This window comes from Vipera berus, assembly GCF_964194415.1.
Source record: "Vipera berus genome assembly, chromosome: 2".
Lineage (NCBI taxonomy): Eukaryota > Metazoa > Chordata > Lepidosauria > Squamata > Viperidae > Vipera > Vipera berus.
In genome coordinates this window covers 43,231,976-43,248,125 of record NC_138203.1, presented here as the reverse complement: position 1 = coordinate 43,248,125, position 16,150 = coordinate 43,231,976, and the positions used below count along the sequence as shown (strand labels likewise).

Below are 16,150 nucleotides of genomic sequence, written 5' to 3'. Positions count from 1 at the left end.
CAGAAGTCCAAATGAAGCATTTTTCCCCCCAGGCATGACAGCTTTAGAAGCTGCTTAATGGAGGGGGAAAAACTGATCTATGAATAAATGACTTGTCACGTCTCACGTAAGTTTCAGAAAGCTTTCATCTCAAAAACAGAAAAAAATATATTAAACAAAAAGGTACATTACAAATTGAAAAAATAATCACATTACCTGGGCAAGGAAAATTTATTTAAAAATATTTAATAATAGCCATGGATTGTTCAAAAAACAAAAACCAAGTTAAAGTTAAAAACTGAAGAATGAGTAATTATAACAAGTTGATCATTAAAAAACCATTTGGGAAATGCTGATGTTTCTTTTAGTTGACCCTTGTCCAGAAAGCTCGTAATTTCATAGGTTTCATTTTCTTTGCCTCTTAACTCTTCTACTGTGCATATATATTTTTCTCACAGGATCATTTTAAAAACAACTATACTTTAAAAAAAGAATTCCATAACTTACAATTCCAAAGAGCAGGCAATTGGTTCAGTTTGGATTCTCTCCCTTCAGAGACCTTATTTGCCAGACAACAACATACTGTGTGGAAGGCATGTTGCTCTGAAAAAGCCCCTCCTACACAGCAGTGTGTGCCAAGTTGTTCCAAAGCTACTGTGTAAAGAGTTCTTTGTTACTCACAACCTTTCTAATGGACAAATTCCGACCATTAGAAGAAAAGGTCTCTGTTTGCAGCAAGAGGAAAAAGAAAAGTCTTGTTTGCAAAAATCCCAGTCCTGATTAAGCGTTACAGATACCCTGTGACAGCTCCTTTAACCAGGGCCCATGAACTCCATTTCCTATAGCAGACATGTCAAACACAAGGCCCAGGGGCCGGATCCGGCCCGCCAAGTGGTTTCATGTGGCCCTTGAAGCCATCCTGGAAACAGTGAGGGAACAGCCCCCACTGCCTTGGCCCTGGCCCAGAGACCCTCCTTCTGCCAGAGACCCTCAGATCTGTCCCACTCCTGCCCAGGCCCCCATAGGCACCCTTGATGCGAACGATGTAGAGCTGGCCACGCCCACCCAGTAGGACATATGCACTCTAGCCACGTCCACCCAGTAGGCCACGCCCACCCTGGCCATACCCACCCGCCCCCGAGGGCAACCGCAATGCTGATGCGGCACTCAATGAAATTGAGTTTGACACCCCTGTCCTATAGGTTCTGTTCCCAAATCCACCAGATGTTTACAGTACTGGTGCTACCGTTGATTCCTCTACCCAGCCTGGCCTGGATTTTAACACACGTAAATGAGTGGTTGGTTAGAGAGAAAATAGGGCATGGTACATACACTAATCAGAAAATCCTTACTTAAAAGGCTCCACTGTGCTCCCCGTGAACTGTTTAGTGTTACTAATGGAAAATTTGTACTATAAATAGTTTATTACATCTTAATTGTGTATACGAAGCTCAAAGTAAAGCATCTGTTTACTTTGGTGTAAATATGAAATAACTAGTTAATTTTGGTAATCATTAAAAGCAGTGCTTTTTTGTAAAAGAAAAAGGTGCTGGAACTCACACATGTCATACAACCCACCTTGCCTACCCTACAAGGTTCCATCCAAAAAAGGTGCCGGAACTCCGTTCTGAGCGTTCTATGACAAAAAAAGCCCTGAAAAAGAACCTCTGAGGCATAGTAGCAAATTACAACCCACCAAAATATAAATTAGCACTATGATATTTACAATTAAAAACACACAGCAACAAAACATGTACACAGGTGTCTTGGAGAAAAAAGGTAGGATTAAAGAGTCTATTTGAACAAGTGCAGGGACAAGTCTGTGTTAGAATATATTCCCATACCTTCCAGCCAGCCGAGATTCAAAAAAAGAAAACTCTCCAAAATCATCTGCTTTGGAAGTTTGCTTTCCTAGAAGGGCATGTAAAGAATTCCTGATTAATGCAAATAACCTGCTTGACTGGCATTAAGCAGACTTTTGTGGCCTACCTACTTTACTAAGAGGCACTATACTGCAAAATAATTGGTGTATTACAAGCCATCACAGCAAGAGTCAATATATACCAAGCTTACCATTGTGGGATGAAACAAATCAAGTACAAAATAAAGGATGAGAGTTTCACAAGAAAAATTATTTCTTTAATTAAAGATCCGTAACACATAACATGGAAAAAATAGTATCCCCATTTATTTACACTGATAATGCTTTTAAATGCATTTTTTCATACAAGGCAGTCCCTGGTTACACAAGGATTCCATTGCAAGGATAGTGTTTTTGGGGAAACAGACATTGTAATTTTTAAGCTTCAGGTGAGGCAGCATTGTCACCCTGATGCCCTCTTAAGTGTGTGAGGAGTATTTCAGTAACCCTGAAGAAAAGCAGAAGGCAATGCATCTAGTCTGTCCAGAGTGAAGAGTCAGCAAAATTTCAGACTGTGATAGAAGAGAGGCAGGAGGGTGGATCAAGACTCCATGTCTTGCAAGACTGGGAACCACAGAATAATTTGAAGATCTCAGGTACATTACTTTGGAATGCTTCTGTTTTCAAAAGCACTTCAACAAGAGAGTTAGAGAGTAAAATTTTCAACCTTTTAAACCAGGTTGAAGAATCAATGGCAAGCATCAAAATCACTGGGAAACATGCTTACATTAGCAATTTTTAAAAAATGATAGTACCAGGCTCTAGCATCCACAGAGACCAAGCCTATATCTAAATATAAAACAGCATTTGTAATACATCCTGGAAGAGTAGCTCTAATATGCTTAAATTGAATGGTTTCAAGGATGTCAAGCTATCTAAAAGCACAGACTTGGCTATTGTATACAAGTTGGGAGGCAACCTTGAATACAAAACCCTTTCAGGGATATAATGAGCTTTCTCCAAATGAAAAAAAACCCTCAGAATAATTAGGAGCTTCACTGAACAATACTTACCAATTATCAAAAAGTTCTCCTCAGGATACTAAAGTTTGAAAAAAAGCCCACTCCAAGGTATTTGCAAGGGTATACCTACGTGATAGCATTCTCCTTAATTTACTTATTATGAGTATTATGATGTCACACAAATACTGTGATTTAAATTTTCTGATCCTATTTTACTAGTTTCTCCTCTGAGCAGAAAGTGACCAAAGCCCTCAGTTTCCTTCTCATTACTGAGAGATGACCTGATCATGATCTCCTCTGCACATAAAAAAGCTAAAGGTAAAGGTTCCCCCGCACATGCATGCTAGTCGTTTCCAACTCTAGGGGCCGGTGCTCATCTCCGTTTCAAAGCCGAAGAGCCAGCGCTTGTCCGAGGATGTCTCCGTGGTCATGTGGCCGGCATAACTAGATGCCAAAGGCGCATGGAACGCTGTTACCTTCCCACCAGAGTGGTCCCTATTTTTCTACTTGCATTTTTACATGCTTTCGAACTGCTAGGTTGGTAGAAGCTGGGACGAGTAACAGGTGCTCACTCTGTTACGCGGCACTCGGGATTCGACCCGCCAAACTGCCGATCTTCTGATTGACAAGCTCAGCGTCCTAACCCACTGAGCCACCGCGTCCCTCCATAAAAAAGCTAGGACCAACTAATAAAGGGAGGTGATGAATGTGGGGAGACCCTAGCTTATTAATATGTAAGTCAAAAAGTAAAGAAGCTAAAATACATCTCTGGCTCACCTTCTCTGATCAGGGATAGTCCCCAGTTCATTGTCAGCCATTCAGTTGTAGTATGACCCTCCGCCATTCTATGGATTAGCACTCTCTGTGCCCCACTGTCTCACACCATCTCCTTCAGATCTTCCATGGTCACTCCGTCCCCAAGAGAAGCATCTAACTCTCACAGTAGTGTTGGAGTGGAGGAATTAAATGAAAAGAAGCAACGTTTCATCTATTAAGATCCTCTTAGTTTTTCTCATATCCTCTCCCTGGGAATTAACCCAAAGGCTTTGGGCTGGAAAGAGTATTTCTCAGCTAAACAGTGGATGACCAGATGGTGGTTAAGAATTGATTTTAAAAGGTAAAGGTTCACCCACACATGCGTGCTAGTCGTTTCTGACTCTAGGGGCCGGTGCTCATCTCCATTTCAAAGCCGAAGAGCCAGCGCTTGTCCGAGGACGTCTCCGTGGTTATGTGACCGGCACGACTAGACGCCAAAGGCGCACAGAACGCCGTTACCTTCCCACCGTAGTGGTCCCTATTTTTCTACTTGCATTTTTACGTGCTTTCGAACTGCTAGGTTGGCAGAAGCTGGGACGAGTAACAGGCGCTCACTCTGCTACGCGGCACTCGGGATTCAATCCGCCAAACTGCTGACCTTCCAATTGACAAGCTCTACTCTACTCTACTCTAAACTAAACTAAACTGTGTCTTCTCCTCAACTAAGATGTTTTCACTTGCAGCCTGGTTCAATAATTGTAAGTACATTTATTATTTAGTTTGCTGACTGATGGTCAAAAATGGCAGCCTAATCTAGTTTCTTGTGTCATAGGATTGGATAACAATGACAGCTCCACTCAGAAGAAAAACACGCTGAGCTGTTAATAGGAGTGAATAGGACCATCGACCCTAATTTACCAGTCCTTGTTCTCCCTTAATAAATCTGGGGGAGATAGCAATTCCTTCCAAGCCTGTTCTGTGTTTTAATTGTGAAATGAGGTTCCTGATCTGGACATGGGAGGCTGCCAGGAAGAACATTTGAAAGTCCCAGCTGGATTATTTTGTTTTGAAAATATTCTGGAAATAATTCTCCCAAGATCCTGCAGATACTGGACAAAAACCTCTATCACTGAGGGATTGTTACTAAGTGAATATATCACCAAGAAACAGAATGTCTTTTAGATAACAAGACCAGAATTTATACAGGTAGTCCTCGACTTACCATAGTTCATTTAGTGACTGTTCAAAGTTACAACACAGTGCTTTTTTTGTAAAAGAAAAAGGTGCCGGAACTCACACGTCATACAACCCGCCTTGCCTACCCTACAAGGTTCCATCCAAAAAATTTGCCGGAACTCCATTCTGAGCGTACTATGACAAAAAAAAGCCCTGTTACAACAGCACTGAAAAAAGTAATTTATGATTGTTCATACTTATGACTGCTACAGTGCCCTATGGTCATATGATCAAAATTCAGATGCTTGGCAACTGACTCATATTTATGATGGTTATAGTGTCCCGGGGTCATGAGATCATTTTTTGCAACTTTCTGACAAGCAAAGTCAATGGGGAAGCCAGATTCACTTAACAACTGTGTTACTAACCTCACAACTGCAGTGATTCACTTAACAACTGTGGCAAGAAAGTTCCTAAAATGGGGCAAAACTCACTTAACAAATGTCTCACTTAGCAACAGAAATTTTGAGCTCAGTTGTAGTTGTAAGTTGATGACCATCCTATATTCAACAGTTTTTTAACTCAAGTTTCTATGAAGCAAAATGTGATTTAAAAAAGGTTATTTTTCTGCATTTTTTCCTGTTTTGTATTTTTCAGCATAGTAGTCAGACTCTTTATACTCCATTAAATCTGAAAGAGTCACATAAACATTTCCATTGTCCACAGTGACTCTGTGAGTCCTTTGTTTTGGTCCTTTTGATTTCCACTTGGGTACGGCAGATGGTTCTTTGGGATTTATTGCCTGATACAATCCTTCACCTGTATTCAGAGTTATTTTATACTTATGCCAAGGACAAATAATACACGGTTGTCCATTGATGTCCTATAGACACAAGGAAAGAACAAAAATCTTTTTCATTATCTTATATATATTAGAAATATATATATTGTCTATCTATCTACAAATTGTCTCTGATCATTTAGTTAATTGTATTTGCAATGTTCCTGCACTTTGATGCTTTCATTTATATCAGTGGCTCCCTACCTTTTCTATACCCCGCACCCCTAGAATGCTTCTGATTTATTTATTTATTTATTTATTTATTTATTTATTTATTTATTTATTTATTTATTTAATTGGATTTATATACCACCCTTCTCCCGAAGGATTCAGGGCGGTGTACAGGGCAGTTAAAACACAATATACAAGGTTAAAAATAAATTAAATTAAATTAGCCCCAACAAGTAAATCACATTGTAAAAATTTTAAAATCCCAAACCCTCAGTCCAGGCCGGCAAGCTCAAATAACCAAGTTGTCAGGTCACGGCGAAAGGAGCGAAGGTCAGGAGCCATCCGGAGCTCAACAGGGAGCTGGTTCCAGAGGGCAGGCGCGCCCACAGAGAATGCTCTCCCCCTGGGGGCCGCCAGTCGGCATTCCCTGGCCGACGGCACCCTGAGGAGGCCCTCTCTGTGGGAGCGCACAGGACGATGGGAAGTTGACGCCGGCAGAAGGTGCTCCCGTAAGTAATCCAGACCCATGCCATATAGTCTCGCATCCCTTACAAAAGTTAGAAACAACAAATTATGCATATACACTATAATTCTGAAACTTCTAAACCCAGGTTTTTGCACCCCCTGGAATATTGTCTCACACCCCCAGGGGGTGCGAGCATCCCTGGTTGGGAGCCCCTGATTTATATGAAAACATTGGCTATCACCTTAGCTACCATATTAAGTGGTATTGTGTTTACCTACCTCTATTTCACCAAGATGTAAGGGACCTCCTGCATCTATTAAAAGATAAAAATATATTAGATCAGAGCTATTACTTTGGGTGGTTGTAACTCACTTCTAGTTTCAGAGCTATTATAGCTCTGAGTACGAATGGCTGGGGAACATAAATAAGTATGTGATACACCATGCATTCCCTGCTTATGAGCTTCCCAATTGCATCTAGCTGTCCAAGAAAGAACTAAAGAACATATGCATTAACCCATTAACCCCGAGTGTAGCTTTATAAGCCTCAATGCACATCATTTTTAAGTTCTTACGGTAACAGCGGCAATCCAGAGCATAAAAGTGTCCACCATGGTAGAAAATAACAACTTCTCTCTCATGGACAGTGGCTGTTGTTCTCTTGAGCTTTTTAATATCATCTTCTCTACCAACATAAATTGGACTAGACACTTCTTTCCTTTTAGATGGTTTGACCACACCACTTTCATTAATATCCTGCAAGAAAAGAATTACATTAAAAATTAACTTGAAAATAAAAACAATTGACATAAGGGGAAAATCCAACAGTGCACCATAAGAAATCTGCTCTCTTCTTCCTCATAAGGTCTTCCAGTTCTTGCTGAAAATCTTTTTTGGAGGGTCTCCCAACATACTGCAGATTTTTAAAAAACTTTTTGGGCTACAGGGAAGTAGTGGAGAACTTTCCTATCTACTGAGATGTTCGCTTGCAAAATACATTGGACTGGATGCCATCATCAGTGAATTCACTTTAAAGCAGATTTATAAACATGAGACCCACCAGTCCTTTTAGGTGGAATCACAAGGGTGACCCAAGTTTCCTGCTCATGTGAAATCTACAAAAAAAACGAAGGAATCAAGTCTTCATTTAGCTAAGAAGCAGAGATGGTCACAATTCTGCAGATAAGATTTATATATTCATCAATCTATTGTGAAATAGAAGAGAGAAAAAATAAGCATTATTCATCGAAGAGTGGTTGTGGTTAATGAAATAAAATTGTTTTAAGGTATCTCATTCTGTTCCATATGTTGAGTCCCTAAATGTAATTAGCTTATTGAACTAGTTCAGTGGCAACATGCAGTTATCTAACGAATTCTTGAAGGAGGAAATGTATTGATGCTTTTGCCCAGGTTCGCCTGGTGCGCCAGTTGCGACCCTATCTGGACCGAGATGCCCTACGCACAGTCACCCATGCGCTCGTGACCTCCCGGTTAGACTACTGCAACGCTCTCTACATGGGGCTGCCCTTGAGGACCACTCGGAGGCTTCAGCTGGTGCAGAATGCAGCCGCGCAAGTTGTGATGGGGGTTTCCCGATACTCCCATGTAACACCTCTACTCCGCGAGCTGCATTGGCTTCCGGTTGCCCTCCGGGTGAGATTCAAGGTGCTGGTGATGACCTATAAAGCCCTAAATGGCTTGGGTCCGGGATATTTGAGGGAATACCTGCTGCCGGCATCAAGTTCCCTTCGTCCTGTGCGCTCCCACAGGGAGGGCCTTCTCAGGGTGCCGCTAGTAAAAGACTGCCGGCGGATAACACCCAGGGGGAGGGCCTTCTCAATGGGTGCACCTGCCCTTTGGAACCAGCTGCTCGTGGAGCTTAGGACTGCCCCCAACGTTCGTTCATTCCGCCGGGACCTGAAGACCCGGCTCTTTGAGCTTTCCGGCCCAGGCTGAGAGTTTTTAATTGGGGTTTTATATTTTTCAGGGATCAAATGTAATTATTTTTAATTGTTTTTAACTTTTGTATTGTATTGATGTTTTTAAATACCTTGTAAACCGCCCTGAGTCCTACGGGAAAAGGGTGGTATATAAATTCAATAAACTTAAACTTAAACTTGAATGTGCCCTTTGCACCAGATGAGCAAAGTTAGCAGAAAATTCACCCAGAATCAATCCCCACTACCCCAAGATCTTCAATCTAGACTTAACAGCACATATACCCAATTTCTATGAAACAGTGCTGCTAGAATAGCTATTAAAAGGCAGAGAGAAAGCAAAGTGCTCAATTGCAAGGAAGAATGTTAAGAGAAAGACAGGCTCAAAGTAGCCAGATGGCCTTGGAACCAGACCAAAAATAATGAGCATCAACTGAGAAAGAACAGAGTATTGACAGCTTACCATATACAGTTCTCTGTCTGAGAGTAATTCAATGCCCTAAGAATGTATTATTTACCATTTGTGGTGTGTGCAATTGGCTACCAGTATGCTTTAAGCCTTGCTAGAAGATACGCTCTGATGACAAGCAGTGTTGAAAAAATACTAAAAGAATTACAAAAGGCCCCATTTAAAAATAAATTGTTGAAAACATTTTTTGTGGAATTCAGGAATGGGCTTAGCCCAGCTGTCAATAAATGTTAATTAATATTTGTTGCATTTGAAGCAAAAATAGGTTTATTAAAATATATATCAGGATAACATGGTCACATAATTCGGACGCTTGGCAACTGGCATGTATTTGTAACTGTTTCAAAAGGGATCATGTGATCCCCTTTTATGACCTTCTGACAAGCAAAGGCAATAGGGAATCCAGATGCACTTAACAATTGTTTTACTAACTCAACAACTGCTGTGATTCACTTAACAACTGTGGCAAACAAGGTCATAAAATGGGGCAAAACTCATTAACAACTGACAATTACTGTCATAAAACAAACCTGCTGGGCTATATGACCTGTTTTTTTGCTAGCAAGCAAAGGACAAAACATGCTTTTGTGGCATTTGAATGTGTGTAGTAACATCACTAATCAAGCCCCATTATATAAGAGTGTCACAACCCAAGTATGTAAAGGAAGGGGCCTGTGCAGCAATGTTACTATGGAGTAGGGTTTTCCATAACTGTCCTACTTTCCTGCTGATATTCGTAAGAGCTTTATTTCAAGCTAAAAAAGACTGATTTGTAGGTGGCTGATAGTCCTCTTCAGGGCTTTTTTTCTCATTGAACGCTCAGAACAGAGTTCCGGCACCTTTTTTGGATGGAACCTTGTAGGGTAGGCAAGGCGGGTTGTATGACATGTGTGAGTTCCGGCACCTTTTTCTTTTACAAAAAAAGCACTGGTCCTCTTAAATACTCTTCTACTGAAGTCAATCCATGTTAAATCATTACTATTAGGACTATGTAATACAAGAGGCCATGGTTTGCAAATGATGTTACTGGAGTCAATTTAACGTAGTACAGCAAAGACAAACCGCATTATGGCTTTATAGATGTGTAAACCCTGTTCTTCAGAAAACGGATGCTACAGAAAATCACTTCAAAGTTGAAAACTAAAATTATTGGATGCAGTAGAAATATACATGAACACACACATTGCAAGGTCTTACATTTTATTAGCAAACAAGAAAAGGGGGAAGCAGGGCCTTATCTGGCAAAGAAGATAATGAAAAGAAGAAACAGTTGTTAACTGGGAAAGTGAAGAGTTCTGTCAGAAAGAACAGACTAAGGACTGTAAGCAGTTTACGTATTTTGTTATACTGACTAAACAAACTATATTATTGATGTTTTATAAAGAAAGTCAATTTATAAAGAATGATCACTATTCAGTAAAGCAATGTTTCCAAGAAGACTAATCCAAGTGAGGTGAACAGAGGTGACACAATAAGAGAACAACTGAAATAGCATTTTCTTAATATGAGCTTCAGCAAATAAAATAGAATATCACACACCAATCTTTCACACACAGTGGATTGGAACCTGATTATCCATATTAGTTGATAAACAGACCAATAAATAACACTACAGATAACAGAGAATTTCATTTACGGGAACAGCAATCGGCACTTGCCAATGTCTGTAGAAAATCCTATTTGATATTTAGCTTGCATTTACCAATCCTCATTCTTCCTGTGAGTCAGCCTTCCTATTGCCAAGCAGCCTCTTAACAAGCGAAACAAGAAAAATGGTATGTGGTGTACTATGAAGGAACTGGCTGAAAGTAAAGCTACTGGCACAGCATTAAGAGCTGCAACAGGCTCAGAATACAAAAATGTGAAATCTAAGGGAGGAAGTGGGGGACGGAAAAGAAATCTTTAATGGCTGGTGGCTTCTCTGCTAGGGCCTAAAGGCTCTTTTATGATCCAGTGTTGTTCCAAACTAGCTCTCACACCATGCTGCTATGGTTATGGAGAATTATCAACTCTCCCTATGATTATCGTTGTGGTTATGAAGAATTATTAACTCTCTCCATCAAATAGACAATGAGCATTGCTCACTTATACCTTTGTATGTTTATATCTGCATTTTTAATTAATCTGCTACCTAATACTTGAAAAAAACTATACTGCTTTAAAATAGAAAATAAATAAATCCTTACATATACCCTCTTGATAGACAAGTAGTCTTTGACTTATGACTGGTCATTTAAGACTATTTAAATTATGCCTCAGAAAGTTTGCTTTAGGGCAGGGCTTTTCAACCTTGTCACCCATTGTACCACTTTTAGGATATGGCAACATCCGAGTACCACCAGTCGCAAGGTGTCAAAAACTTGATGACCAAAAAAAAAAGGGGGAAAAGTGATGAAGTACAGGTAGTCCTCAACTTACAACAGTTCGCTTAGTGACTGTTCAAAGTTACAATGGCACTGAAAAAATGCCCCCCAAGCCACAGCCGAGCAAGACACCTGCCTGCCCGCCCGGCGGCGGTATTCCTCTTGTCCGAGGTTTTCATTGTTGTGGGCATTTCTGTTGAGGATTGGCAGCGGGGGTGGGGTGGGGTGTGTTTGGTTTTTAATTCCCCCCCCCATCTGCTGGGTGGTTGCAGCAGGTTTTGGTCACTTCACATGACCCTGGGACACTGTGACCGTCATAAATATGAATCAGTTGCCAAGCATCTGAATGTAAATCACAAGACTCTGGAGATGCTGCAACATTCTGGCTGATCGGCACTTCTTCTGGGCTCAGCAGAAGCGCCAAGATCAGCGCTGAGCTCCAGTTGGAAGCTGGTGCCGATCCTGGTGCTTCTGCTGAGCCCTGACAGCCCTGCAGCTCCAGCCGTCTCTCGCTCAGGCTTGTACGGTGCTGCCACCAGTTCAGCTCATTCCCATCCCCGCTACCACTTTTCTAGGATGGTCGCGTACCACCTGCCAGGTGCCAATGTATCACAGGTGGTACCCATACCACTGGTTGAAAAGCCCTGCTTTAGGGCCCATAAACCATTTCTGGCCAATGTAAAATATTCCACCACCTCCACTGTGGTCACATGAGAGCATTCTCGGTGGGTGCGCCAATCCTTTGGAAACGCTTACCAGCTGAAATCCTGATGGCCCCCGACCTTCGCTCCTTCCGGCATGATCTAAAAACTTATCTATTCCAACAAGCCGGCCTTGCCTGATGGATTTGGGTTTTAAATTTTTCTCACTCTATTGTTTTATTGTTTTATTGTATCTTACTTTATTGCTCTGTACAGTACACCGCCCTGAGTCCTCCGGGAGAAGGGCGGTATATAAAACAAATAAATAAATAAATAAATTTTGGGCACTTGGGAACTGGCTAGCATTTACAACCAGTTGCAGCATCTCACAGTTATGTTACTGTGATCTGAAATATTTTTTTTGCTGATTTTCAGGTTTCTTTCCACTTAGGAAAATAGATTCACTTAACAACCATATAATTTGCTTAATGACTGCCATAAAAATGCTTGAAAAATCAGATCTGGTCTTGACTTATGACTGCAGCAGCCTATGAACACAACGACCTATAAACAAAATTACGTCCAGGACTACCTGTACATCTATCCAACTGATAGTGTTCCTTGCCTTAGATAATGGAAGTACAGGTAATCCTCAACTTACAACAGTTCATTTAGTGACTGTTCAAAGTTATAATAGCACTTTAAAAAATGAGTTATCACTATTTTTCACACAACTATTGCAGCATCCTCGTGGTCATGTAACCAAAATTCAGAAGCTTGGCAATTGACTCATATTTATGAAATTGCAGTGTCCTGGGGTCATGTGATCATCTTTTGTGACCCTATGATAAGCAAAGACAATAGAGAAGCCATGTTCACTTAACAAACATGTTACTAACTTAACAACTGCAGTGATTCACTTAAGAGCACTGGTAAGAAAGGGTGCAAAATGGGGTAAAATTCACTTAACAACTCTCACTTAGCAACAGAAATTTTGTGGCTAAAACGCAGTCGTAAGTCAAGGACTATCTGTACTTGCAATGTAATATTGAAACCCCAGAATTTTTTTATTAGGTTTTAGCCTCCCTTTGTTACTTTATAGATAACTCAAGGCAGAGAACATACTCCTTCCTCCTATTTTCCCCACAACTACAACCCTGTGAGGTGAGTTGGGCTGAGTAAGTAACTGGCCCCAAATCAATCACTTTCATGCCTAAAGCAGAACTAGAAATCACAGTCTCCTGGTTTATAGGCCAGTACCTTAACCACTACACCAAGGTGGTTCTCCATAATTTGTATTCTCGGAAAATTTAACATTTACGATAAGGCAGATTTCTGATATAGGTTTTTTTTTATTAAAGTCTGCATTATGGAAATTAGCCTCAGGAGACTTTCCCAAATTATAGACTGGCATCATTACCCTCCAGTTACCTTTTTATATTTCGGCAAAGTATTGGAGAGGGTAGTAGTTTATCAGTTCTAAGCAGTATTCTGCATCTTCTGATTTTTTTATTATTTAGATCCAATTCAGTGTTTGATCTCATTTTTAGGCAGAATAACCTTACCTTCTGTGTTAGACGAGTTATAGTAAGAGATAAGTAGGAAAATGCTCATTTGGCACTTCAGCTTTCATTCCTGTATCAGTGTCAGAGGGGTGTGTGTGTGTGTGTGTGTGTGAAAGGGAGAGGGAGGAAGGAAGGAAGGGTGTGTGTGAGAGAGAGTACCTTTAACTCAGGGCCTTTCAACCAGTGGTATGGGTACCACCTGTGGTACATTGACACCTGGCAGGTGGTACGTGACCATCCTAGAAAAGTGGTAGCAGGGGAGGGGAATGAGCTGAACCGGTGGCAGCACTTCAAAACCCTGAGCGAGAGACGGCTGGAGCTGCAGGGCTCAGTGGAAGTGCTAGGATCAGCGCCAGGTTCCAGCTGGAGCTCAGCGCTGATCCTGGTGCTTCTGAGCCCAGAAGAAGCGCCGATCAGCTGGAATGTTGCAGCATCTCCAGGGTCTTGTGATTTACATTCAGATGCTTGGCAACTGATTCATATTTATAATGGTCACAGAGTCCCAGGCTCATATGAAGTGACCAAAACCTGCTTCAACCACCCAGCAGACAGGGGAAATAAAAACCAAACACACCCCCACCCCACTTCTGCTGCCAATCCTCAACAGAAATGCTCACAACAATGAAAACTGCAGACAGGAGGAAGAGCGCTGCCAGGCGGGCAGGCAGGTGTCTTCCTCGGCTGTGGCTTGGGGGGCACTTTTTCAGTGCCATTGTAACTTCGAACAGTCACTAAGCCAACTGTTGTAAGTCGAGGACTACCTGTACTTCCTCACTTTTTTCCTTTTTTTTTGTTCATCAAGTTTTTGACACCTTGCTAGGCGACTGGTGGTAGTCGGATGTTGCCATATCCTAAAAGTGGTACAATGGGTGAAAAGGTTGAAAAGCCCTGCTTTAACTCAGTCTTGACTAGTCCATGCAACCTTCTTGGCAGCAACATCTTTGCCTTCTCAGAGCTGAGAGGGAGTGGCCTAAGGTCATCCAACCCAGCTGGCTTTAATGCTTAAAGCAAACCTCAGTCTCCCAGCTTCTAATCCAGCACCTTTAACTACTACATCAAACAAGCTCTCTGCTACTCATATTCCTGCCTATAAAAGTGATAGATTGGCAAGATACTTTTCAGCATTGATTCGCCACTGGTGGAACTGCTTCAGGTGATATCTCTCAAACCTGGATCTAAGTAGTCATCTTGACTTATAAGTGACTTATAATTCTCTTGTTATACAGGGCTAGTTAGTGTTTAATTTATCATTACTTTTGTATTTATTTGTGCTTTATGGCACACTGTCTTAAAAGGTACATTATAAATATGCCACATACAAAATAAAATAGCAAACTGAGCTTACAGGTGCTACTATTTATTCAAAATACTGTAAACTCCCCTTCAAACACGACTCCTGGTTACCTCATTAATACATCTGTACAGTTTTCTTGGCAGCAGTTCTGAAATGGCTTGCCATGCCCTTCTTTGAGGATTGTTTTGAATTTCCCAATCTGCAACTCTTTACAGGAATCCCATCTATATTAAACATGCTTTACTTCTGCTACTCAGATTATTATTATTAGGTGCCTGAGTCAAGTGTTGGCAACTGCTTGAACAAGAGCCTGCAGTTTTATAGGCCAGAGGTCCCCAACCCCCGGTCCATGGACCAGTACCGGGCTGTGGCATGCCAGCAACCGGTCCACACAAACAAGCAACACCCCATCTGCAGGATGTAGGCAGCACACAAAATATGCACCTTCTGGTCTGTGGAAAAACCTCTCTCCATGGAACTGGTCCCTGGTGCCCAAAAGGTTGGGGTTCTCTGTTCTAGGCAATTTCAGAAGTGATTTGCCATTGCCTGCTTTCTAGGGCTGACAGAAAGTGACCGGCCCAAGGTTACCTACTGTCTTTGTGCCTAAGGCAGGACAAGGACTCATGATAGCCTGGTTAAGGCCTGATGCCTTAACCTCTACATCAAATTGGCTGTCAAGACTCATTATTTTAGATTTAAATTATAACTGGGTTCAATTGTAGATGGAGCTAGAAGTGGAGCAAAAGAAACATTTCTTCAGACATGTAGTAACTCTTCAATTCCTGGATTCTCTAAATATAACAGCTGTGTAGTAGATACATGCATACATAGATATTTATTTCAGGCTGTGAAATTATAATTCTATCAAGCATCGCTGTGAAATTATAATTCTATCAAGCATGAGACTATAAAATCTGGGCTGCAAACATCTGGACAACTTAAACGAAGGGAACTAAGCCTTTCTATTCGGTTAAAGTTTGGCGCCAGCTAGTGGTCGGAAGGATTTTTCAGTCCAGAAAGCGTAGCCGTAGATGTAATGGGCCAAACACATCAAGATTTATTTTTTTGTATCGCCCTACTACGACCTGCCTGGCCATACGAAACTTACTCCCATCTCACAATCTTCGCCGCCCGCAAGGTGGCGATCAATGCAGACGTTCTTGCTGCATCAAGCCTGAGCTTATCCGCAGTTGCAAAACCACAACGCCCAGCAGCCTTCGCGCTCCAGAAGACACAACTCCCTGCAGGCGCTGCGTTCAGCCCTTTCCTATTCCCTCGTCTTTTCACGTGTCCTTCGTACCGGGAGAGAGAGAGAGAAGATTTATTTAAAGGAAGACCAACCTGTTCCATTTCGCCAGTCGAAAGGGATACCGCTCGAGTCAAGGCTGCGAGTCCAGCGCTGCGAGAGGATTTCCTCGAGTGTTTTTTTCCCCCTGCTCGTGCGTCACATCTGAATGTTACTGACGCTATAAGCGTCACGTGATAAAACCTGGCCTTGCTGATTAGTGTTCCTGTATGACTTGCGTTGATTTGAAGGAAATTTACACGGGTCTTTTTTTGTTTTGAAATCCCTAATACTTGTTTCTGCCTAGCGTGGTTTATTAAAGAAA

General features: G+C 41.6%; 2 protein-coding genes across 4 annotated transcripts in view; both read right to left on the bottom strand.

Annotated features, from left to right (window-relative positions):
- RHOBTB3 (Rho related BTB domain containing 3) overlaps positions 1-559 on the bottom strand; it is a 64,309-nt gene extending 63,750 nt beyond the window's left edge. Inside the window, exon 1 of one of the 2 annotated variants that reach the window (XM_081320253.1) lies at positions 487-559. The gene's annotated coding sequence lies outside the window, so the exon portion shown is untranslated. The remainder of the gene's footprint in view (positions 1-486) is intronic. The other variant, XM_081320254.1, reaches the window with a different exon arrangement.
- A 1,533-nt stretch (positions 560-2,092) lies between these two features.
- On the bottom strand, positions 2,093-15,966 carry RFESD (Rieske Fe-S domain containing). Of its 2 annotated transcripts, none has more exons than XM_081317811.1 (5): positions 15,882-15,966; positions 6,847-7,027; positions 6,551-6,585; positions 3,640-5,677; positions 2,093-2,532 (listed from the first exon to the last, which is right to left on the bottom strand). In XM_081317811.1, exons 1-4 carry the CDS (start codon positions 15,888-15,890, stop codon positions 5,414-5,416), a joined length of 489 nt encoding a protein of 162 aa, XP_081173937.1. In that variant the 5' UTR covers positions 15,891-15,966; the 3' UTR covers positions 2,093-2,532; positions 3,640-5,413. The 2 variants fall into 2 exon arrangements, with proteins under 2 accessions (XP_081173937.1, XP_081173938.1); XM_081317812.1 differs by lacking the exon at positions 2,093-2,532 and adding an exon at positions 6,075-6,353 and having other exon boundaries at positions 5,460-5,677.
- Between the last annotated feature and the right edge of the window lie 184 nt (positions 15,967-16,150).

What these genes read in the sequence shown, in the direction of transcription:
- RFESD (XM_081317811.1), bottom strand. An exon ending in TCTGGATTGCCGCTGTTACC is followed by an intron (nt 6,586 to 6,846) that starts GTAAGAACTTAA and finishes ATCTTTTAATAG; the next exon opens with ATGCAGGAGGTCCCTTACAT. An exon ending in TACATCTTGGTGAAATAGAG is followed by an intron (nt 5,678 to 6,550) that starts GTAGGTAAACAC and finishes TTGTGTCTATAG; the next exon opens with GACATCAATGGACAACCGTG.